General features: G+C 42.8%; 1 protein-coding gene across 1 annotated transcript in view; it reads left to right on the top strand.

The window, feature by feature from the left end:
- The window catches only part of ADAMTS9 (ADAM metallopeptidase with thrombospondin type 1 motif 9), a 154,641-nt gene that overhangs the window by 12,680 nt on the left and 116,916 nt on the right, over positions 1-25,045 (top strand). The window contains exon 3 of the mRNA XM_075287475.1: positions 3,926-4,088. Within this exon, the coding sequence (XP_075143576.1) occupies positions 3,926-4,088 (163 nt within the window). The remainder of the gene's footprint in view (positions 1-3,925; positions 4,089-25,045) is intronic.

Below are 25,045 nucleotides of genomic sequence, written 5' to 3'. Positions count from 1 at the left end.
CGCCCGGTCTCCGCTTTGTGGGTTTCCGTCTTCTGCCCGAGAAACTGGACAGGAGATGGAAACCGACAGTCAATTTTCAAATCCACTCACTTGAATGGGTTTGTAAAGTGTCCGCCTGTGAGCGTCTTGGGCCTCTCCGCGGCGAAACTGTTTTTTGTAACCCGGACACAAAGTCAGACATGCAGGACTTAAAAAAAACAGTCTCGCCACAGAGAGGCAACAAGACGCTCACAGGTGGACACTGACTACCGGATTTCCGTCTCCTGTCCAGTTTCACGGGCAGAAGACGGAAACCCACAAAGCGGAGGCCGGGCGCAGATGTGAACCCACCCTAACCTGAATGAATCAGTGCTGATGCTGCTGAAAGTACAGGTCTTCTTTACAGAGACTCCTTGTTTGAAACTACATGCGCACAAAGCTGAGTAAATGGTTTGTTCAGGAATTGGTCAAACTACAGAGGGGCCAGGATTGGTGTAACATAAAAAACATACTCTCCTTTCTATGGTGCTCTGTTGCCCCCCACGACAGTTCATTTGGTCGTGTGCCAGGCCTCAGTCCCTGGAAGCTCTGCAGCCCATCCGATCCCAGTGATCGCTGATGCTCCTAACAGCGGTCATGTAGGGTTCAGGATTTCCAGGGACCAAGGCACATCACACGACCAAATGGATTGCAGCAGCAGGTAACAGTGCACCAGGGACACCTGTCCCGGACCGCTCCGTGTTTGTGCAATTCCTGGACAACCTCTTAAAAAAAAATGTCTTTTGCGTCAGCGTGTCACCTATATTTCATCCATTTTCTGGCCGTGTGTCCATTTCTACCATCCGTTTGTCATCCAATTCTCGGTTAAAAAAAAACACCCAATCATCTGTTTTTGACATCAGTGAAACGGATACACTAGCTAACGTTAAAAACAGATCCATAGCCTTGTATTTAGTCTGTCAGGCCAGACATGTCCTGTTTTTTAATGGTCCACTAAAATACCGGATAGTTATATGTACCCATTGACATGATACGGTTTTCACGGTCGTGTGCATAGGGTCTAAGTTCTATTAGAGGAATGCTTTCATTTATATCTGTGATGGGAATTTATAATTCTGTACCAAAAAAACACGCCCTGACCCCAATAAAGATACGAAAATTATCCAACGTAGAACTTCGAACCCAAAAAACCATAAAGTCTCCTTGTCTTAGCGTTCTACCACTAGTCCAATGTATCCCGTAAGATCATTCGCAGGGTATTTTGGCTCAAATTTCTAAGAGAATTCAACTTGTCATGGAAAGTATTAATTCCGTGTTTCTTAAAAGCAAAAAATAAATAAATAAAACACACACAAAAACATACATTAGATTAAACAATATCCTGTTATTTTTAGTGTGTTTTAATGCATTCATGTAGTCCAGGGGTCAAAATAACAGGAAGATACCATTTGCCAATTTACCTCCTGGACATCTTTTCAAATGATTGCCATGTGTCTGCAATGTACAGTCTAAACGTCTATACAGTAATTCCCTAATACTCGCTGCACTGGGAGTTATGGTATGGCTTATATCATTATTGTATACACTCTATAGGAAGGGGGTCTGGATACAGTACTCACATGTAGTAGATAGATGGATGGATGGATGGATGGATGGATGGATAGATAGATAGATAGATAGAAGGATAGATAGATAGATAGATAGATAGATAGATAGATAGATAGATAGATAGATAGATAGGAGGTAGATAGATGATAGATAGATAGATAGATAGATAGATAGATAGATAGATAGATAGATGGATCAATGGATGGATAGATGGATAGATAGATAGATAGATAGATAGATAGATGATGGGTGGATGGATGGATAGATAGATAGAAGGATAGATAGATAGATAGATAGATAGATAGATACATGGATAGATAGATAGATGGATAGATACATAGACAGACAGACAGACAGACAGACAGACAGACAGACAGACAGATAGATAGATAGATAGATAGATAGATAGATAAGGATAGTTAGATAGATAGATAGATAGATAGATAGATAGATAAGGATAGTTAGATAGTTAGTTAGATAGATAGATAGATAGATAGATAGATAGATAGATAGATAGATAGATAGATAGATAAGGATAGTTAGATAGTTAGTTAGATAGATAGATAGATAGATAGATAGATAGATAGATACTGTAGAATCTACAGTATCTATCTATCTATCTATCTATCTATTTATCTACAGTGTAGACATTTCTATGTAACACATTGTCTACACGGGTGACTTGATCAGGAGCTTCTCTTTGCAATGGGGCTGGAGTGGATGTCCACCATCCATGACCTCGTCATGGTCTGAGTCTATATACAGGTGATCGTCCTCACAAGACAACCCCTTTAAATTCCAAGCAGATTTTCTTTTTAAGGAAATTTCTAATAGTTTACAAAGTGTGATTTTTTTTCTCTTGCTCCCCGCTCAAGCATCTTTACTTCACAGTTCACACAATACTTTCTAGGCAACTTGAAAGCTCTTCAGAAATGCAGAAACAGCTGCCAAAACCTTTGTTGAGAAGAAAACTAGGAGAGATACTTTGTATCTGAGCTTTGTCTCCGCACATAAAGGGACGCTGACTTCAAACTACTCCAAGCTTTATTATGCACAGGATATGGGAAGGTACAGGCAGGTATAGCGGTCTGTTATCTAGTGTATACGGTATTGTGTCTGCTACATTATCAATGGTATTATAGACCTGTCCACGCCCTCATTGATTATACCAGGAATTCTCATACACGCTGTGCCCTGTAAGCGAGTAATGAGCAAAGGCAATACCTTCGTTGCTCTGAAGAGTTCAGCAGCAATGCCCTCATTGCACCATATATGATCTATCAGGCTAGTTTGTAAAAGTTTTAGGGAGAAAGCCAAGCTACGAAACATTGACAGTCATCTAGACTTTGTAGATTATTGGTATAAAATATAGTTGTAGTTTTCCTTAGAGGAATTGTACATTTATAGACGTCATGATGAGCTTACGGGTCAATATATTCCGGTCTTGCAGTGATCAAGGTCTGCTTGAACCAATGATGTGCATCTGTTTCCAGTTATTTCGCCAGACAACCTCTCGTAATGACTGATTTGTACGTTATTGGTTCCATCACCAGAGACATTCTTGATCGGACAGCGTGCAAATGTTGGAAATTCTTGAAAATGATGATTTAGGACTGAACTACACATCCATTATAATCTAACAAGGTGCTTGGTTTTGCAAACTCAACTTGAATGGTCTTACAGATGGTTGTTCAGAGATGGTTGCACTATACCTAAATAAGCAGTGAATGGGGGCCAAAGATCAGACCTTGATGACCCCCAGCAATTTCTTGATGGCTCCCAATAATCAAATCTTAATGGCTCCCAACAATCAGATCTTGATGGTCCCCAAAAAACAGATCTTGATGGTCCTCAACAATAAGATCTTGATGGCTCCCGCCAATCAGGTCTTGATGGCCCCAACAATAAGGTCTTGATGGTCCCCAACAATCAGATCTTGATGGCTCCCAACAATCAGGTCTTGATGGTTCCCAACAATCAGGTCTTGATGGTTCCCAACAATCAGGTGTTGATGGCCCCCCAACAATACGGTCTTGATGGTTCCCAACAATCAGGTCTTGATGGTCCCCAACAATCAGATCTTGATGGCCCCCCAACAATAAGGTCTTGATGGTTCCCAACAATCAGGTCTTGATGGCCCCAACAATAAGGTCTTGATGGTCCCCAACAATCAGATCTTGATGGCTCCCAACAGTCAGATCTTGATGGCCTTTGCTAACCATACCATAGTATGGAAAGGGGTACACTAAGATCCCACCACAATATATTTTTTGATGTACAAAAAATGTCAAAATAGTTTGTTATTTCCGTTCAGTCAATCTTTCTTTTTTATTCCCAGCTCGGCACCTTCAAGTCTCAGGACGGGGACTATTTTGTTGAACCGTTGCTCTCAGAGAATGGGGGAGAATTTGATGAAGAAGAAAACAAACCACACATAGTGTATAGACACATCACACCTCAGCGAAACGCAACAAGGGAAAAAAAGACATGTGACACAACAGGTAAGAGAATACGTCCTGACATGGTTAACCGTTCATGAATCATTGACACGTCCTATGTGTGACCAAATGAATAGTAAATCTGGGGGCCTCGCGCGGGGGGAGGCTTCACGGCTCCAGTTATGGACTGACATTGATGCCAGGCCCAATTTTGCATGGATTTCTCAATGCATGAGAAACAGCAGAAATGTCCAAGATCAGAGAGGGGCGCTGAGCGGGGTCCCAAATTATACTTAACAAATGTTTTTTGGCTCTTGGTTAGTTAGCGATTGTATTTTACGTTCTTTTATCATATTCTCGTATTGAAGAAATAATTTTTGGATTTGTTTTTGTATCCTAATGTTTTTGTATTTTACTTGTTGTAGGTTAGAATTAAAGGGGTTGTCACATATACTCTGTAAATAAAGGGGGTCACTTATTTGGGACATACACTTATATGGTTCAGAAAATTCCTATAAAATGCAGTTCTCTATCTGAAGGACTACGTCTGTCTACATAGCACATTGTTTTTTATGGACGCCACGTAATGCGTAAAGGGGTTTTCCAGTCCAAACAATGTTTTTTTACTGTTGACCTATCAAGAGAATCGGGTATCAGCATCAGCGGTGGGGGTCTGACCACTGGTCCCCACACTGAGCAGCTAATCTGGCTGCCTTTGGGTGCTGGACTAGGCCGGAAGCAGTCAGTAACTGGTGCAGAGTTGCAGTGCTGCCCCCATCTGGAGTACTAAACCTCTACTACACCTCTACCACTATGGCAATGCTAATATAAATAGGATTGTCAGAGCAAAAACCCCTAAAAAATAATGTTCCTATTTCCATATGCCAAGATCATTTCAAAGATCACCACTTTACCCTAAACATGGGGGCGCTGTTGCAATGGTGTTTATCAAAAGCGTCTGTGGTAAAAACTGGTACTGCACGTTAAAAACGTTCCTATCAGCTTCATTAAATTTGAAGAAAGTATATTTTGGAAGAAATACAAGAATTAAGGGATCGTATCTGGACCTGAGAATGCATTTTATGGGAAGAGGTGGGTGGTGGGGTCTATAGGAATCTAAGATGTATGGCCGCCATTACTCAGAGAGAGCGGTTTATATAATAGGTGATACATCGCCATCAATAAGGAGCACGAGAAGGAAAATGGACAAGAGTGTCTGTGATTTATGATCCACCGCCAGAAAACTCGTACCTGTTAGTTGAGCGTTGGCTGGAAAACCGCACATTGGGGTCAGGAGCTGAATGCTCTTATTTTATAGCACATGTCATTACTCTACTGACACTATAAACCTCGCCGTCATATGGTAAAGCCATTGGATTTTCTGCCCACAGAAATCATATCCTGTACTGCAGAAGGAAAACAACTTTATAGACAACCTGAGGAAATAAGCGAAGAAAAGTCGATGACAGCATCTCCTCCGAGCCCTCATATATCTGAAAAACATGTTTTTCTTCCAGCTCTTTGGATGCCTTTTCCATACTAAAAAGGTCATTCAATGGATCCCCCTTTCTTAAAGACCATTGAGTTTTTAAGTGTCATTACTATTTGGATGGCAATTATGAAGGAACCGCGCTCGGTCCTTGAACCGGGGCCAGACGCTTGCGAAGGATAAAGGGTTCTTGATCTAATGTACTGGAAGTGAAACAACACCTGGCAAACAATAAGTAATTCCCTTTAACGTCTGTTAGTTACGGTGGCCGTAGGTCATGGTGGATTATTTACCCAATCCCATGGATAAATCCTTAAGTATAATTCTTAAATCTCTTTCTCTAAATTTATAAGATCCAACAAATTAGAATTTTTCGAATAATTCAAAAATATTTTGCAAATTTTTTAAAATATTTCTCCATGTGGGCATAGTGGTCACCTACGTTAACACTCATTTTATGAATACCTTGAGGGAAAAACCATACTCCAGAGTTGATCGTCTTTGAATTTTTGACCTTAATGTAGAAAAGATCAAATTGATGTAAGTTTCTTGTGGACTGTAGCACAACCATAACCTTAAAGGGATCCTATCATTAAAAAGCAATTTTTTGTGACTTAAGAAAGACTATTCATCTCCTACCTTTAGATCTCTTCTCCACGCCGCCGTTCGGTATAAATCCCGGTTTTCGTCGGTATGCAAGTGAATTCTCTCGCAGCACTTGGGGCGGGCCCCAGCGCTCAAACAGCACTAGGGGCGTCCCCAATGCTGCGAGAGAACTATCCAATGCCGCCTCCTTCTTCTTCAGGAACAGCCTCTTCACGCGTCTTCTTCCGGCGCTGGGGGACAAACTTCTAGGCCTCGGGCAGAGCCGACTGTGCATGCCTGTGGCCACAAGAAAAATGGCCACTTACACAGTAAGTAAGCAGCCATTTTCTTGTGGCTTGTGGGCTTGCGCAGTCTGCTCTGCCTGAGGCCTAGAAGTTTGAAGAGGCCGTTCCTGAAGAAGATGGAGAAATCTCTGGAGAGTTCTATCGCAGCATTGGGGACACCTCCAGTGCTGTTTCAGTGCTGGGTACCGCCCCCAGTGCTGTGAGAGAACTCATTTGCATACCGACAAAAAACGGGATTTATACCGAATGGCGGCGTGGAGAAGACATCTAAAGGTAAGAGAAGAATAGCCTTTCTTAAGGCTATTCCTATGTGTAAGTCACAAAAAATTGCTTTTAAATGATAGGTTCCCTTTAAAATAGCGCTCTGATTCTGGTTCCTCCAAGGTACCGCGGTACCACGTAACTAACACGTTGACTCTCTGAACCCTACAGTGTCTAGGGTGGGGACGAGAAGCTTGTCTACCCTGGGACGCTCATAGCACAGGACTTCTCATCACCTCCTATGGTCTGCAGCCATCCAGGACTGGGCCAACTTTCTCCGTGCAGAACTTTTGAAATATTTGGCGAGAGATCAGTGAAGACACCAGAGCATTGTACATAGCATTGCCTACTAGTCGTATTGCTCATTGTTGTGGGTTGTCGTACTGATGATGTCATCGTCAGCTGCAGCTGTTATTTAGTGATGTCATCTTAATACACCATGATCATACCGTGTCACACCAGATTACTGTATATACTACACAGGTGTCAGGGTCAGATAACTACCATCACACTCAATGGCGTTTCTGAAGGAGACACCATCATATACTGGGACTTCTGTATAATATAATGCAGGCATCACAAGACCGCAATGTCTGAACTGGGAGATCCAGGACCAACGTGTCGATTCCTATGACATAGTGATAGTAGGGCAGCCACCATGCTGAATGAACGACCTACAGGAGACTGCATTTGTTATGTAGACCTTTCCTTAAAGGGATTAACAAAAGAGCCACTCTTGTGCATGGTTTGTGCCTGGTAGTAGATCAATGAGTGTTGAGTTGCAATACCAGGCACAGCCCATTGAAAAGAGTGGCGCTATTTTTGCTAATCCTAGTCCATCCCTTTAAACCTAGTCTCTTTCACTTTACTTACTAGGTCCACTTATCTTACAAAGAAGATAAGTAACTTTAATGCCTCCAGTTTTTTGTCTTTCTCCAGGGTTATCTGCCCCTTGAGTCAGTCTACCTCTTAAGGTTTCTGTCACACTTGTCTTTAAGTGTCTCCATTCTAAGAAGGCATTCATCATTGGAGTCATAGACAGAGCCGTCCATCTAGGTTTAGAAGTGGTTAACCATTTAGTGGCTGACAGTTACCCACCAAGACAGAGCTCAAGTATTAACCGAGTGGCGGAAACCTGTTGGACTCCATAGGATATAGTTTCTGCATGTAACCGCTTTTTTAGTGGATAAGGATTCCATCTTTCGAGTCCCCAAGCAAACTTATGTCTACCATCTATAAGCATATATAGTACTATGCAAAGGATTTAGGAAGATGATAAAATGCTATGAAGTAAAGCTGCATTCTCATTAGTGTTTGAGTCTCCATACAAGACTTAACATCGGCAGAGAGAAAAGTCCTGCAAGTAAGGAGGCAGCGAGAAAACACAGGGAGAAAACTCTGTGATTCAGGTGACACTAACCTATCTATCTGCAGAGCTGGGGTGATATGCTAGGTCTGGTGACACTAACCTATCTATCTGCAGGGCTGGGGTGATATGCTGGTTCTGGTGACAGTAACCTATCTATCTGCAGGGCTGGGGTGATATGCTGGAGCCTGGTGACACTAACCTATCTATCTGCAGGACTGGGGTGATATGCTGGTTCTGGTGGCACTAACCTATCTATCTGCAGGGCTGGGGTGATATGCTGGTTCTGGTGACACTAACCTATCTATCTGCAGGGCTGGGGTGATATGCTGGTTCTGGTGACACTAACCTATCTATCTGCAGGGCTGGGGTGATATGCTGGTTCTGGTGACAGTAACCTATCTATCTGCAGGGCTGGGGTGATATGCTAGGTCTGGTGACACTAACCTATCTATCTGCAGGACTGGGGTGATATGCTGGAGCCTGGTGACACTAACCTATCTATCTGCAGGGCTGGGGTGATATGCTGGTTCTGGTGACAGTAACCTATCTATCTGCAGGGCTGGGGTGATATGCTGGTTCTGGTGACAGTAACCTATCTATCTGCAGGACTGGGGTGATATTCTGGTTCTGGGGATACTAACCTATCTATCTGCAGGGCTGGAGTGATATGCTGGTTCTGGTGACAGTAACCTATCTATCTGTAGGGCTGGGGTGATATGCTGGTTCTGGTGACACTAACCTATCTATCTGCAGGAATGGGGTGATATTCTGGTTCTGGGGATACTAACCTATCTATCTGCAGGGCTGGGGTGATATGCTGGTTCTGGTGACACTAACCTATCTATCTGCAGGGCTGGGGTGATATGCTAGGTCTGGTGACACTAACCTATCTATCTGCAGGACTGGGGTGATATGCTGGAGCCTGGTGACACTAACCTATCTATCTGCAGGGCTGGGGTGATATGCTGGTTCTGGTGACAGTAACCTATCTATCTGCAGGACTGGGGTGATATGCTGGAGCCTGGTGACACTAACCTATCTATCTGCAGGGCTGGGGTGATATGCTGGTTTTGGTGACAGTAACCTATCTATCTACAGGGCTGGGGTGATATGCTGGGTCTGGTGACACTAACCTATCTATCTGCAGGACTGGGGTGATATGCTGGTTCTGGTGACAGTAACCTATCTATCTGCAGGACTGGGGTGATATGCTGGGTCTGGTGACACTAACCTATCTATCTGCTGGGCTGGGGTGATATGCTGGGTCTGGTGACACTAACCTATCTATCTGCAGGACTGGGGTGATATGCTGGTTCTGGTGACAGTAACCTATCTATCTGCAGGACTGGGGTGATATGCTGGGTCTGGTGACACTAACCTATCTATCTGCTGGGCTGGGGTGATATGCTGGAGCCTGGTGACACTAACCTATCTATCTGCTGGGCTGAGGTGATATGCTGGTTCTGGTGACAGTAACCTATCTATCTGCAGGGTTGGGGTGATATGTTGGTTCTGGTGATGGAAATGCACAGACGTCCCGAGAAGCTTCTGGTTGTCTTATCTTTATATACAGTAACAAATCTGAGCGCACAAAGCTGTAGTGTAAAGCATGGAGGAGAAACAAGTAGTGAATGGAACGCAGCTAGAAAATACAGCCACACTGAAGAAAGTAAAGCGCATATAAGCATTACCTATATCTGACCCTTCACCCCGTGTCATTCCGTATCAGACTATAGGTAGTCGGTCCTTCTGCTCTTAGGCTGCAGTCTGACGCAGAGTGAAGGAATGCTCTGGAGGAGTTAATTAAACAAGAAACAAAGATCTTTGAAGATCTTTATTGTGGGTTTTATACAAAAGGTTGAATGGAGGAAGATTACCATCACCCGAGCCCTTACCTGCATTACAGGTAATGAGGTGGAACAGAGAAGCACATGCGCTTGTATGAACTCCGGATCACTGCTCGCTGCAGTTTCAGAAAAGTCCCTGACATAAAATAAAACTGTATATACACCTGTATATAATAATATCGCAACTCCTATATTCCGAGACAATGTATTGGGAGGCTGAATGCCTGGCTGGTTTCTTAAAGGGCACCACCACGGAGATGAGAAAACCGCATGTAAATTTCAAAGGAATTTAACGCCCATTTTTAAACATTTCCTGTACATGATTATGGGGGCGGCCATCTTGCCCGAGCTTCTCCTCTGCTCTGTTAACAGCATTTATCGATATGCTTTACAGCAGACTCATAGCCATAGCATACCTCCCAACCGTCCTGATTTCCGCGGGACATTCACAATTCCAGTGACATGTCCCGCGGTCCAGGTTGGAGGGAGGTATGTCCTGATTTCAACTCAGATCTGCGTCCAGAGGATGCAGATCTGAGTTGAACACATACGCGGCTGAAGCAAGGAGCTTGCTTCGCCGCTGAACGCCACCTACTGGCTTGTAGACGCGATGTGATGATGTCACATCGCGTCTACAACTGTGCGCCAGGGAGAGAGAGAGAGAGGTGTGCAGAGAGCAGCGGGGGAACGAAGGAGAAGGTAAGTGTAATGTGGAGGTGGAACGTGAAACTGGGGGCAGATGAAGGAGAGGACGGCATGACACTGGGGGCAGAGATGTGGGGACATGAATCTGGGGGCAGAGATGGGGGGACATGAATCTGGGGGCAGAGATGGAGGGGACATGAATCTGGGGGCAGAGATGGAGGACATGAATCTGGGGGCAGAGATGTGTGGACATGAATCTGGGGGCAGAGATGGAGGGGACATGAATTTGGGGGCAGAGATGGAGGGGACATGAATCTGGGGGCAGAGATGGGGAGACATGAATCTGGGGGCAGAGATGGAGGGGACATGAATCTGGGGGCAGAGATGTGGGGACATGAATCTGGGGGCATAGATGGGGGACATGAATCTGGGGGCAGAGATGGAGGGGACATGAATCTGGGGGCAGAGATGTGGGGACATGAATCTGGGGGCATAGATGGGGGACATGAATCTGGGGGCAGAGATGGAGGGGACATGAAACTGGGGGCAGAGATGGAGGGGGACATGAAACTGGGGGCAGATGAAGGGTGTATATGAAACTGGGAGAGAGATAGAGGGGGGACATATTATTTATGGCTGACTGTAGGAGGATTATACTGTGTGCGGGCACATGAAAAATTTATGTGAGTGGGTGGAGTCAACACAAAAGTGGGCGAGGCTAAATTTGCCGCGGCGACCCTCTTTTCGGATCACTAAGGAAGTAGTCATGGCGGTCTACCCAAGGCCTCTTGGTCTTCCTGACTCTCAGGCCCCCAATGAGAATCCAGCCATTGCTACCCTGGGCCCCATATCGGTGGCCATCACCCAGCTTTACCTTCATTGTGCTGCACAATCCTTCCCTCTTCTACAATCCCTAGGAAACCCTTGATATAGACTCCAATAACAATGTTGTACTGCTAAACATAATGCCGCCAAGACAATGACAGGAAGATGAAAGCCAAATAAATTTATGACCATTTGTTCCAATGCATTCGAGCTTTACTAGGAAGATACTAAAAAGAGATAACTATCACATTACTGAGGGGTATTGGGGGGGTTGCGATGCTGTTGTCAGACTTGTTATTATAATGATAGATCTGCTCTGCCAATAGAACTAACCCTAGATTTTACAGCGATATTCTGTGCAAGTGGGTGGATGAGGAATATCGCAGCGCGCCGTGAATCTCTGTTTATTTCTACAGAATTGTTTCCTGACACGACCATCAAGTAGATGAGTGTGCCGTAAAAAGTGTTGCACGCCTGTCTTGGCAGAGCTGTTGGCAGCCGGAGTGCCTGAAGGAGGGGCGCAGGGTAAACTCTGCTGTAGGCCTCATAGTGTTACAGCCCTAGTTAGAAGGTGGGGGTGAGGTGTAAACATACCCGCGAGGTGGTCATGGGGGTATCATGACATATATGTTTTGGTGCCCTCGGTGCCACAGTGGGCACCGAACAGTTCTCAGCCCCTCCCCAAAGTGATGGCTGTGGCACAGGTGCCATCATTCAGGGCAGAGGGGTCGAGAAGTATTCTATACAGAGAACCCAGGGGCACCGCCAATGATGGGGCAGCCTCTGGGGCATTAAAAGAGTCTTGTATATTGACCTATCCTCATGTGATAGATGGGATCCCCCATGAACAACTGGTGGGAGAAGCCACAGTATTTGGGGGGGTACTGCAGCCTCTTCCCTGAATACCAAGAGCAGCGCCATAGACATCGTAGGGACTGTGCTCGGTATAGTGCTCAGCCCCTCATTAGTATGGGAAAGAGGCTACATCTGATCGGCGGGGGTCCAAGGCTACAGCCTCCCCTCCTTAGGATAGGTCATGAGTATATAAGACCCGGAAGTATTGTCATGCAGGACAAAATGGTAGAACAAATAAGAATTAGGTTAGGCGAGTCTTTCCAACTTTAAGGTGGCCATATTCCATAGTCTAAGCCCAATCCAACTTGCCCATTTTGGTGGCACCAGTCAATTATCTCATATGTATGCCATACTTGTCAACAGTCACAAATTTCCAAAAGTGTTGAGTTATTCCCCTATTTATACTGAGGACACAACAGTAGGATGTATATATAATGTTCATAGATCTACCAGTGATATTTGATGTAATAGTTGTAATATGTTACATAGACCTCAATCCAGTATATGTTCAAGGGAACCTTACACCAACTCCAACTCTTTGCAATAGGATACGTTCAACTGATTCTAACGCTCTGATTCTCGTCGCTTTAGTTTCAGTGCCAAATATGCCAATTAGGCACTCTACTGTCAAGTGGGTGGCCCTAGGCTGGAGCATATAGTCTGACACCTCCTACTTGACAGTCAAGAGCCTAATTAGGATATTGGGTGCTGAAAGTAATGGTGCCAATTAATCAGGGAATGTGGGGACTATAGAAAAAAATCCAACTGCATACCTCCCAACCGTCCCGATTTCTGCGGGACATTCACGATTTCGGTGACGTGTCCCGCAGTCCCAGTTGGTGGGAGGTATGTCCTGATTTCAACTCAGATCTGCGTCTGGAGGACGCAGATCTGAGTTGAATACATACGCGACTAAAGCAAGGAGCTGTCACAGCTCAGTTCCTTGCTTTGCCGCTGCACTCCGGCTAGTGGCTGTGTAGATGCAATGTGATGATGATCGCACCTACAACTGTGTTAGTGAGACTGCGGAGAGAGCGGCGTTGGAGCGAGGAAAAGGTGAGTATAAGTGGTTTTTGTGTGTAGACATTGAGGTGTAACATGAAACTGGGGGCAGATGAAGGAGAGGATGGCAAGACACTGGGGGCAGAGATGGGGGGACATGAATATGGGGGTAGAGATGGGGGACATGAATCTGGGGGCAAAGATGGAGGGGACATGAATCTGGGGGCAGAGATGGGGGGACATGAATCTGGGGGCAGAGATGGGGGGACATGAATCTGGGGGCAAAGATGGAGGGGACATGAATCTGGGGGCAGAGATGGGGGGACATGAATCTGGGGGAAGAGATGGGGGGACATGAATCTGGGGGCAAAGATGGAGGGGACATGAATCTGGGGGTAGAGATGGGAGACATGAAACTGTGGGCAGAGATGGGGGACATGAAACTGGGGGCAGAGATGGAGGGGGGACATGAATCTGGGGGCAGAGATGGGGGGACATGAAACTGGGGGCAGAGATGGAGGGGGGACATGATGAAACTGGGACAGATGAAGGGTGTATATGAAACTGGGGGAGAGATAGAGGGGAGACATATAATTTACGGGTGACTGTAGGAGGATTATACTGTGTGGGGACACATGGAAAATGAATGAGAATGGGCGGAGTCAACATAAAAGTGGGTGGAGCTAAATTTGCCGCGGCGCGCTACACGCGCAGCACAGTTTGTCCCTCTTTCAGTTGTTCAAAAGTTGGGAGGTATGCAACTGTGCCGGAATAAATGGACCAACTACTGAAAGATGCAAAGAGATGGTGGAGGTGGAGAAAGGTCTGCTTTAAATCTGTCTCTAGATAAACTAGATTAAGACATTTTCGTGTATGTAACAGTGTTTCAGTATGTTTCCGTCACGGCGTGTAGTATCAGCTCTATAGAATCCAGATACCGCGCCCGTAACCTATAATCTCGGATAAATTTAGCCCAGCAATTCCACTATTCGGCTATTTCTGTCCTGGTGACTGTGTCGTCTATCATGAGGCCCTGAAACAATGCGTGGAAGTAAACAGGGAAACTCCAGATTGAGAAGCTTTTAGGCCGCTGATATTTATTTATGTGCAGCCGTTTTTTATTCCGTTTTTTTAGTTTTTATCTTATCCCGGTATGTTCTTTGTCTTCATGATAATGTCAAGGAGATAAGTGCTCTATGGAGATATCGGATGTGTTCCTCTTTCTTGAAATCAGGGATAAATATAGACAACTATCACCTCCGAACACCGTATTTAAGTTTTGTGACTGTCATGGGTGAAACTACCGGGAAAGCACAGCAGTGACTGAGGGGGCCAGAGGTGTAACTACCGGGGTAACAGCGGTAGCGACTGCCACAGGGCCCAGGACAATAGGGGGCAGCCGCTACCTCAGCTGATTCTGTTTGGTTGGTTGTTTTTTTTTATAGGCCCTTACCTACTGGAGTAACTCCATCAGGTATCGGGCCCTAGTTACTTACTGATCTTGGCTTCACAGTTAAGTGAATTGGAAGTGGCCCTTTTCCTTGTGTTACAATGTTACCCAACGGTTGCCCCTGCTGTGCATTAGCCCTTTCCTATGACACTACTTGTTAGATTATACCGGCACGTGACATCATTATATTTATTTCTGTACTTTCAGTGTATATTTTAACTTTTTTGTAATGTCTCCATACTGTGATATCACTGTGTGTATTATCTCTGTACTGTGACATCACTGTGTGTATTATCTCTGTACTGTGACATCACTGTGTGTATTATCTCTGTACTGTGACATCACTGTGTGTATTATCCCTGTACTGTGACATCACTGTGTGTATTATCCTGTACTGTGACATCACTGTGTGTATTATTCCTGTACTGTGACATCACTGTGTGTATTATCCCTGTACTGTGACATCACTGTGTGTATTATCTCTGTACTGTGACATCACTGTGTGTATTATCCTGTACTGTGACATCACTGTGTGTATTATCCCTGTACTGTGACATCACTGTGTGTATTATCCTGTACTGTGACATCACTGTGTGTACTATCCCTGTACTGTGACATCACTGTGTGTATTATTCCTGTACTGTGACATCACTGTGTGTATTATCTCTGTACTGTGACATCACTGTGTGTATTATCCCTATACTGTGACATCACTGTGTGTATTATCCCTGTACTGTGACATCACTGTGTGTATTATCCCTATACTGTGACATCACTGTGTGTATTATCCCTGTACTGTGACATCACTGTGTGTATTATCCCTGTACTGTGACATCACTGTGTGTACTATCCCTGTACTGTGACATCACTGTGTGTATTATTCCTGTACTGTGACATCACTGTGTGTATTATCCCTGTACTGTGACATCACTGTGTGTATTATCCCTATACTGTGACATCATTGTGTGTATTATCCCTGTACTGTGACATCACTGTGTGTATTATCCCTGTACTGTGACATCACTGTGTGTATTATCCCTATACTGTGACATCACTGTGTGTATTATCTCTGTACTGTGACATCACTGTGTGTATTATTCCTGTACTGTGACATCACTGTGTGTATTATCCCTGTACTGTGACATCACTGTGTGTATTATCCTGTACTGTGACATCACTGTGTGTATTATTCCTGTACTGTGACATCACTGTGTGTATTATCCCTGTACTGTGACATCACTGTGTGTATTATTCCTGTACTGTGACATCACTGTGCGTATTATCTCTGTACTGTGACATCACTGTGTGTATTATCCTGTACTGTGACATCACTGTGTGTACTATCCCTGTACTGTGACATCACTGTGTGTATTATTCCTGTACTGTGACATCACTGTGTGTATTATCTCTGTACTGTGACATCACTGTGTGTATTATCCCTATACTGTGACATCACTGTGTGTATTATCCCTGTACTGTGACATCACTGTGTGTATTATCCCTATACTGTGACATCACTGTGTGTATTATCCCTGTACTGTGACATCACTGTGTGTATTATCCCTGAACTGTGACATCACTGTGTGTACTATCCCTGTACTGTGACATCACTGTGTGTATTATTCCTGTACTGTGACATCACTGTGTGTATTATCCCTGTACTGTGACATCACTGTGTGTATTATCCCTATACTGTGACATCACTGTGTGTATTATCCCTGTACTGTGACATCACTGTGTGTATTATCCCTGTACTGTGACATCACTGTGTGTATTATCCCTATACTGTGACATCACTGTGTGTATTATCTCTGTACTGTGACATCACTGTGTGTATTATTCCTGTACTGTGACATCACTGTGTGTATTATCCCTGTACTGTGACATCACTGTGTGTATTATCCTGTACTGTGACATCACTGTGTGTATTATTCCTGTACTGTGACATCACTGTGTGTATTATCCCTGTACTGTGACATCACTGTGTGTATTATTCCTGTACTGTGACATCACTGTGCGTATTATCTCTGTACTGTGACATCACTGTGTGTATTATCCCTGTACTGTGACATCACTGTGTGTATTATCCTGTACTGTGACATCACTGTGTGTACTATCCCTGTACTGTGACATCACTGTGTGTATTATTCCTGTACTGTGACATCACTGTGTGTATTATCCTGTACTGTGACATCACTGTGTGTATTATTCCTGTACTGTGACATCACTGTGTGTATTATCCCTGTACTGTGACATCACTGTGTGTATTATCCTGTACTGTGACATCACTGTGTGTATTATTCCTGTACTGTGACATCACTGTGTGTATTATCCCTGTACTGTGACATCACTGTGTGTATTATCTCTGTACTGTGACATCACTGTGTGTATTATCCTGTACTGTGACATCACTGTGTGTATTATCCCTGTACTGTGACATCACTGTGTGTATTATCCTGTACTGTGACATCACTGTGTGTACTATCCCTGTACTGTGACATCACTGTGTGTATTATTCCTGTACTGTGACATCACTGTGTGTATTATCTCTGTACTGTGACATCACTGTGTGTATTATCCCTATACTGTGACATCACTGTGTGTATTATCCCTGTACTGTGACATCACTGTGTGTATTATCCCTATACTGTGACATCACTGTGTGTATTATCCCTGTACTGTGACATCACTGTGTGTATTATCCCTGTACTGTGACATCACTGTGTGTACTATCCCTGTACTGTGACATCACTGTGTGTATTATTCCTGTACTGTGACATCACTGTGTGTATTATTCCTGTACTGTGACATCACTGTGTGTATTATCCCTATACTGTGACATCATTGTGTGTATTATCCCTGTACTGTGACATCACTGTGTATTATCCCTGTACTGTGACATCACTGTGTGTATTATCTCTGTACTATGACATCACTGTGTGTATTATCTCTGTACTGTGACATCACTGTGTGTATTATCTCTGTACTGTGACATCACTGTGTGTATTATCCCTGTACTGTGACATCACTGTGTGTATTATCTCTGTACTGTGACATCACTGTGTGTATTATCTCTGTACTGTGACATCACTGTGTGTATTATCTCTGTACTATGACATCACTGTGTATTATCCCTGTACTGTGACATCACTGGGTGTATTATCTCTGTACTATGACATCACTGTGTGTATTATCTCTGTACTGTGACATCACTGTGTGTATTCTCTGTACTGTGACATCACTGTGTGTATTATCCCTGTACTGTGACATCACTGTGTGTATTATCACTGTACTATGACATCACTGTGTATTATCCCTGTACTGTGACATCACTGTGTGTATTATCTCTGTACTGTGACATCACTGTGTGTATTATCTCTGTACTGTGACATCACTGTGTGTATTATCTCTGTACTGTGACATCACTGTGTGTATTATCTCTGTACTGTGACATCACTGTGTGTATTATCTCTGTACTATGACATCACTGTGTATTATCCCTGTACTGTGACATCACTTTGTGTATTATCCTGTACTGTGACATCACTGTGTGTATTATCCCTGTACTGTGACATCACTGTGTGTATTATCCCTATACTGTGACATCACTGTGTGCTTTGTCAGTGATGTACAACAAACAGAGAAGAGATAGAGTGCCCATGCAGCATCGCTTATTTCTGTATGACAATGTGACATGATGCTGATATCAATATTATTTACAGATATGTCTATGGAAAATATCCATTGATGTATATTATTTGGATAGATCTGATCTGATCTACAATGTTCTTAGACACAAGTTTGCTGTCAGCCACCACTTTTCTTTATTCTTTTTCTTGGGACTCGTGCAGGTCTCTGAGGACATAGTTAGTTCCCAATCTTCCCAAATTTGACAGACTCTAATAGTTGGAAAAATTCCCAGGAAATGTGATCATTTCCCAGCCTGAAAATTGTAACTGGATGATAGAAACATACCGCAAAGTGGGCAGTCCACTCGTTTTAGGGGCATTTTCACAACTTTAAAGCTGGTAAGTCTAAGGAGACCCCCAACCTGCAGGCACTATAGTATATCATGTCAATAAGTTGTTCCTAGGAAATCCCTTTAAGAACCTAATAGACAATTTTTCCAATCTACGTCTTTCCTTCGTCAGTCGTATACACCGCACACATTTCCCATATGCTGTACATTAGATCAGAGACGCTTGTGACAGATCATCTTGTTCATTGCACTGAAAGACAGAATCATCTCTCAGCTGAAGACGTCTTCTCTCCTTAGAGGGATCCTCCTAAGACTTCTCCTCTCACTTCATTCCTATAATAAATGACTCGTGCTGTGAGGTTTAAGCTCCTGTGATATTTTTTGTCTCTTATGGTCTATCATTATGATTTTAGTGGATTACCATCTGCTGGAGGGGATGAAGGGGAAGGGGAGATATTTGGACCTGATATTGTAATACGTCTCTACTTGGACTGTCCACCCAGTTATAGAAGGGGGTCCTTTGGTCCATTATGGTCATGTCCGGGCTCGGGCTCTATACCGGGATCCTCTTCTACTCTTTTTGTTTTGCACCTGTTTTATATAAGGTTAATATGTGTTACTGGAGTTAAGGATTAACACTTTAACACCCTGCAGCTCGCACTACGTGTTGAGTTTACATGGGTACCGTGAAGACGTTGATCACGTGTAGGGTTAAGTTGTATGTGACAAGGGATCACATTTGATTTTGTTGTGCAATAATTAACTTTTTAACTCGGCGGCCTGAGCCCGTCACATGTTCAAATAATGAGTGCTGTGTTATAGGGTCACTTACTATGCTGATGGTTATAGGACTTGTCTGTATTCACATCTCATGTACATAGGGGCACTTAAGAGAGAGGAAAGATAAAATGGAAAATTCAGCTTTTGTCTGTCAGCAGCGCAGAGATGGTGGATTGTGTCATCCAGTGAGCCTGCAATAATCCTCCGCAAACTTGTAACATAATAAATGCTCCGTAGACACAAATCTGCATGACTCCTAAACCTTCTATCTGTGTATCTATCTATCCAATACATATCCACCTATCACAGGGTAGAAGACCATGAAGAATGAAGTTCAACGGGAAAAAAAACCTTCTATCTGTGTGTCTATTTATCACAGGCTAATAAGGCCATGCAGTATGAAGTTCAACAGGAACAAAATCCATCTATCTATCTATCTATCTATCTATCTATCTACCTATCTATCTCTCATATCTATCTATCTACCTACATCTATCTATCTATTTGTTACAAAGTAATAAAGTCGTGTAGCAGGATGTTCATTTGTTATATGTTCATATGTTTATTTTTCTTTTTATGTATCTTTCTTTATTATTCTTTCTTTTTTTTGTATCTATCTATCTATCTATCTATCTATCTATCTATCTATCTCCTATCTATCTATCTATCTATCTATCTATCATCTATCTATCTGTTTATCTATCTATCTATCTATCTTATTGTAATTTTTCAGTCTGATTCTCTATCTGTCCCTGTGATCTCTATGACACTTGACTTTGGCTGATGTCATTGTACATGACGTTGCCCGGACATCATCCCTTCCTTAATGTAATACCCACATGTTTTTCGGCTCCTGGCTTCTTTCTCCCCGTACACCACAATCCTATCTTTCCTAATTTGCTGCTTTTAGAAGTTTAAATTCCATTGAAATCCAGGAGAGTTGTGACAGAAATAGAGGAAACACGGACCCGGAAATTAGAATGAAGGAAATTGTGGCACATACTAATTAGTTCTAAATGAAAAGCCGGCCTAAAAATAGTCCTGAGTGTAGAGAAGATCAGTCCGGCTTACGTAAGACGAATAGGACCGGCCACACGTAACATAAAACAAGCCAAATGTTACAGAAATGAGGCGGCAGGTTGTCAGACATTGTGACTACTGCCTTGTCCTGTGTGTCTATGCGCGAATACATAGCCATGGATGTGGTATAAACAATAGCAACTCTCAGAATTCACAAAAATAAGACGTTCCTGGTGTCAATTTTACTAAATCTATTGATCTGCTCCCTTTTTGAAACATTGTCAAAAATTGCAATCCCAAATTTTTGCTCAAATATGGAAAAGTGGAGCAAATCTATCCACTGCACCCTGATTTTGCTTGCATTTTCTCTTGAGGTGTCTTCCCTTTAGGTAGCAATACATAGACCTCTCCATTGTGTTGCTCCTCTGTTGCTCCTGTTGGAAATGCATGAATAAGTTGACTTTCCTATGCAAGTAGGTGTATGTTCCTAGAGAGTCTAACACTGTCAACCTAGTTTGGATACCGGAACATGTTTTATTGATAAGGGAAATGTGAACACCTAGATGTGAATATATTCAGAAATTTCCAGGAGGAATAACAGAGTAATCATACAAAACTGCATAGAAATGTGTTCTAGTATTGTTATTTGCAAGTATTCACTTTGGCTGTCAGATCCTCTTTCATTGATTCAATGTGGTGTAGTATAAAAGTTCAATATAAGCCAGAGGAAATCAACAGAAAGGCCTTAAAGGGAGCCTGTCACGTAAAAAATGTCGTCTTATCTACGAGTGGCATGTTATAGAGCTGGAGGAGCTGAGCAGATTGATATATAGGTTTTTGGGAAAAGATTGAGTATGACCTGTAATTTATGTATTGAAATCTACTTCTAGTCATGGAGGCGGGGCTATCAGTGATTGGCACTGATTATACCTGTATGTCATAGAGTGCAAGCAGTCAATCACGGATAGGACCATGTCCTAGCTACAAAGAATATGCCTCGATAAAGAAAAACCAGCAATATATGGACAATCTATTTATTTCAATTGGACCTATGTAATTCCTCAATTCTCCTGCGGAGGCATTGTTTGGGAAATGTAATAGTTACTGTCAGATTCTCTTGCATTTTACAGCTGATTGCTGCGATGACAGACGGAATTGTACAAAGCAGAGGATCCATTTTATTTACTGGTGATATATTGATGGGAGAATAACATAAACCGAGAGATAAAACATAATAGCAAAAACATGTTCAGCGTCAGACAGCAGACGTATTTTATTAGATTTTTTTGTTTTAGATTTGAAGATTCTGCTTATATGAGCGGCACACGTTTTTGATAAACGGGTGTAATAACTTTCTGGATGTAGCTAAGGTGGGAATCATGCATGGTTAGATGTACGTACCCTCCAGCACTAAGATCACTGTCATAATGTATATGTGTTCAGGGAATAAAGGGTGCATTCATGAACGTTCATTTATAACATGTATTCATGGTTAGACGGTGCACAATAAAGGGATTGTTTTAAAGGGAAAGTTTACATTTAGTGATCCAACCTCAGTGTACTATGCAAATCCTTACTAGGACAATGTGTACCGGAGCAGGGAGGGCGACTCTTGCTTTGGAGGACTCAGTGCAACCATGTTTTACATAGGAATCCGATCCTTTAAAGGGGTCATCCAGGATTAGAAAACATGGCTGCATTCTTCTTCTCAGGAAGTGACATCATTGGTCCATTGGTCATGTGACCACGATGCCGTTCAGCCTCATCCATAGGAATGGGACTAGCCATGCGACCATGGGGATCCGGATCTCTTTTCGCAGGCATTAAAAACCTCCATGGTTGTGTGACATAGTCGCGTGTGATCTGAGCAGAATCAGAACAACAACTGTAAATCTATTCCCAAAGGAAAAATACAGATATAATGTTTTCCGTAGATTCTGCGTTTATTTTAGTAGAAAGTGTTTTTGTCGTCTCTTTCCCATTGTTCGCCCCGCTATGGAGAGGCTGGAGGCGGCCTAGGGTACATGTGTTAGTATTCCAGGCAATTAGGTCAGAGGAAAAGGGAATCATTTCTTCCTTCCTTGCCCCTATGGAATTGTTGTTGACCATGTTTACATGCAAACTTTACATTTTTGCAGGTTTATTTCTATCCTAGCGAGATTTTTGTCAGTTATACATATATCATACAGCCTGACTCTAGGTTTACACCCGCATTTAGGTTTCCGTTCGTCGGGTCCGTTTGGGGACACAAAAAACAGAAACCCAAATCACTTAAAAAGCAGTTGCCTGTAGAAACCTGTGGCCCCGTAGACTATAATGGAGCCCGCTACATTACTCAAGCAGATTCAGGGACAGGATCCCTGAATGGAAATCAAGTATTGGTGTGAACTGAACCTTAGGGTGCAGACTATAGATACCTTTAATTTCATTATGAAACCTGTATACCTGTGTGTGGTAATATAAAGGGCATTTGTGTGTTTTATCCCTGTACTGTGACATCACTGTGTATTATCTCTGTACTGTGATATCACTGTGTGTATTATCCTGTACTGTGACATCACTGTGTGTATTATCCCTGTACTGTGACATCACTGTGTGTATTATCTCTATACTGTGACATCACTGTGTGTATTATCCCTGTACTGTGACATCACTGTGTGTATTATCCCTGTACTGTGACATCACTGTGTGTATTATCCCTGTACTGTGACATCACTGTGTGTATTATCCCTGTACTGTGACATCACTGTGTATTATCTCTGTACTGTGACATCACTGTGTGTATTATCCCTGTACTGTGACATCACTGTGTGTATTATCTCTGTACTGTGACATCACTGTGTGTATTATCCTGTACTGTGACATCACTGTGTGTATTATCCTGTACTGTGACATCACTGTGTGTATTATCCCTGTACTGTGACATCACTGTGTGTATTATCCCTGTACTGTGACATCACTGTGTGTATTATCCTGTACTGTGACATCACTGTGTGTATTATCTCTGTACTGTGACATCACTGTGTATTATCCTGTACTGTGACATCACTGTGTGTATTATCTCTGTACTGTGACATCACTGTGTGTATTATCCTGTACTGTGACATCACTGTGTGTATTATCCCTGTACTGTGACATCACTGTGTGTATTATCCCTGTACTGTGACATCACTGTGTGTATTATCCTGTACTGTGACATCACTGTGTGTATTATCTCTGTACTGTGACATCACTGTGTGTATTATCCCTGTACTGTGACATCACTGTGTGTATTATCCCTGTACTGTGACATCACTGTGTGTATTATCTCTGTACTGTGACATCACTGTGTGTATTATCCTGTACTGTGACATCACTGTGTGTATTATCCTGTACTGTGACATCACTGTGTGTATTATCCCTGTACTGTGACATCACTGTGTGTATTATCCTGTACTGTGACATCACTGTGTGTATTATCCCTGTACTGTGACATCACTGTGTGTATTATCCCTGTACTGTGACATCACTGTGTGTATTATCCTGTACTGTGACATCACTGTGTGTATTATCTATGTACTGTGACATCACTGTGTGTATTATCCTGTACTGTGACATCACTGTGTGTATTATCTATGTACTGTGACATCACTGTGTGTATTATCCTGTACTGTGACATCACTGTGTGTATTATCCTGTACTGTGACATCACTGTGTGTATTATCCTGTACTGTGACATCACTGTGTGTATTATCCTGTACTGTGACATCACTGTGTGTATTATCCTGTACTGTGACATCACTGTGTGTATTATCTCTGTACTGTGACATCACTGTGTGTATTATCTATGTACTGTGACATCACTGTGTGTATTATCTCTGTACTGTGACATCACTGTGTGTATTATCTCTGTACTGTGACATCACTGTGTGTATTATCCTGTACTGTGACATCACTGTGTGTATTATCCCTATACTGTGACATCACTGTGTGTATTATCTCTGTACTGTGACATCACTGTGTGTATTATCTCTGTACTGTGACATCACTGTGTGTATTATCTCTGTACTGTGACATCACTGTGTGTATTATCCCTGTACTGTGACATCACTGTGTGTATTATCTCTGTACTGTGACATCACTGTGTGTATTATCTCTGTACTGTGACATCACTGTGTGTATTATCCTGTACTGTGACATCACTGTGTGTATTATCCTGTACTGTGACATCACTGTGTGTATTATCCTGTACTGTGACATCACTGTGTGTATTATCTCTGTACTGTGAGATCACTGTGTGTATTATCTCTGTACTGTGACATCACTGTGTGTATTATCCTGTACTGTGACATCACTGTGTGTATTATCCTGTACTGTGACATCACTGTGTGTATTATCCTGTACTGTGACATCACTGTGTGTATTATCTCTGTACTGTGACATCACTGTGTGTATTATCTCTGTACTGTGAGATCACTGTGTGTATTATCTCTGTACTGTGACATCACTGTGTGTATTATCCTGTACTGTGACATCACTGTGTGTATTATCTCTGTACTGTGACATCACTGTGTGTATTATCTCTGTACTGTGACATCACTGTGTGTATTATCTCTGTACTGTGACATC

This window comes from Leptodactylus fuscus, chromosome 9 (genome assembly GCF_031893055.1).
Source record: "Leptodactylus fuscus isolate aLepFus1 chromosome 9, aLepFus1.hap2, whole genome shotgun sequence".
Classification (NCBI taxonomy): Eukaryota; Metazoa; Chordata; class Amphibia; order Anura; family Leptodactylidae; genus Leptodactylus; species Leptodactylus fuscus.
The sequence above is the reverse complement of the archived record's forward strand: the minus strand, read 5'-3'. Positions and strand labels throughout refer to the sequence as shown.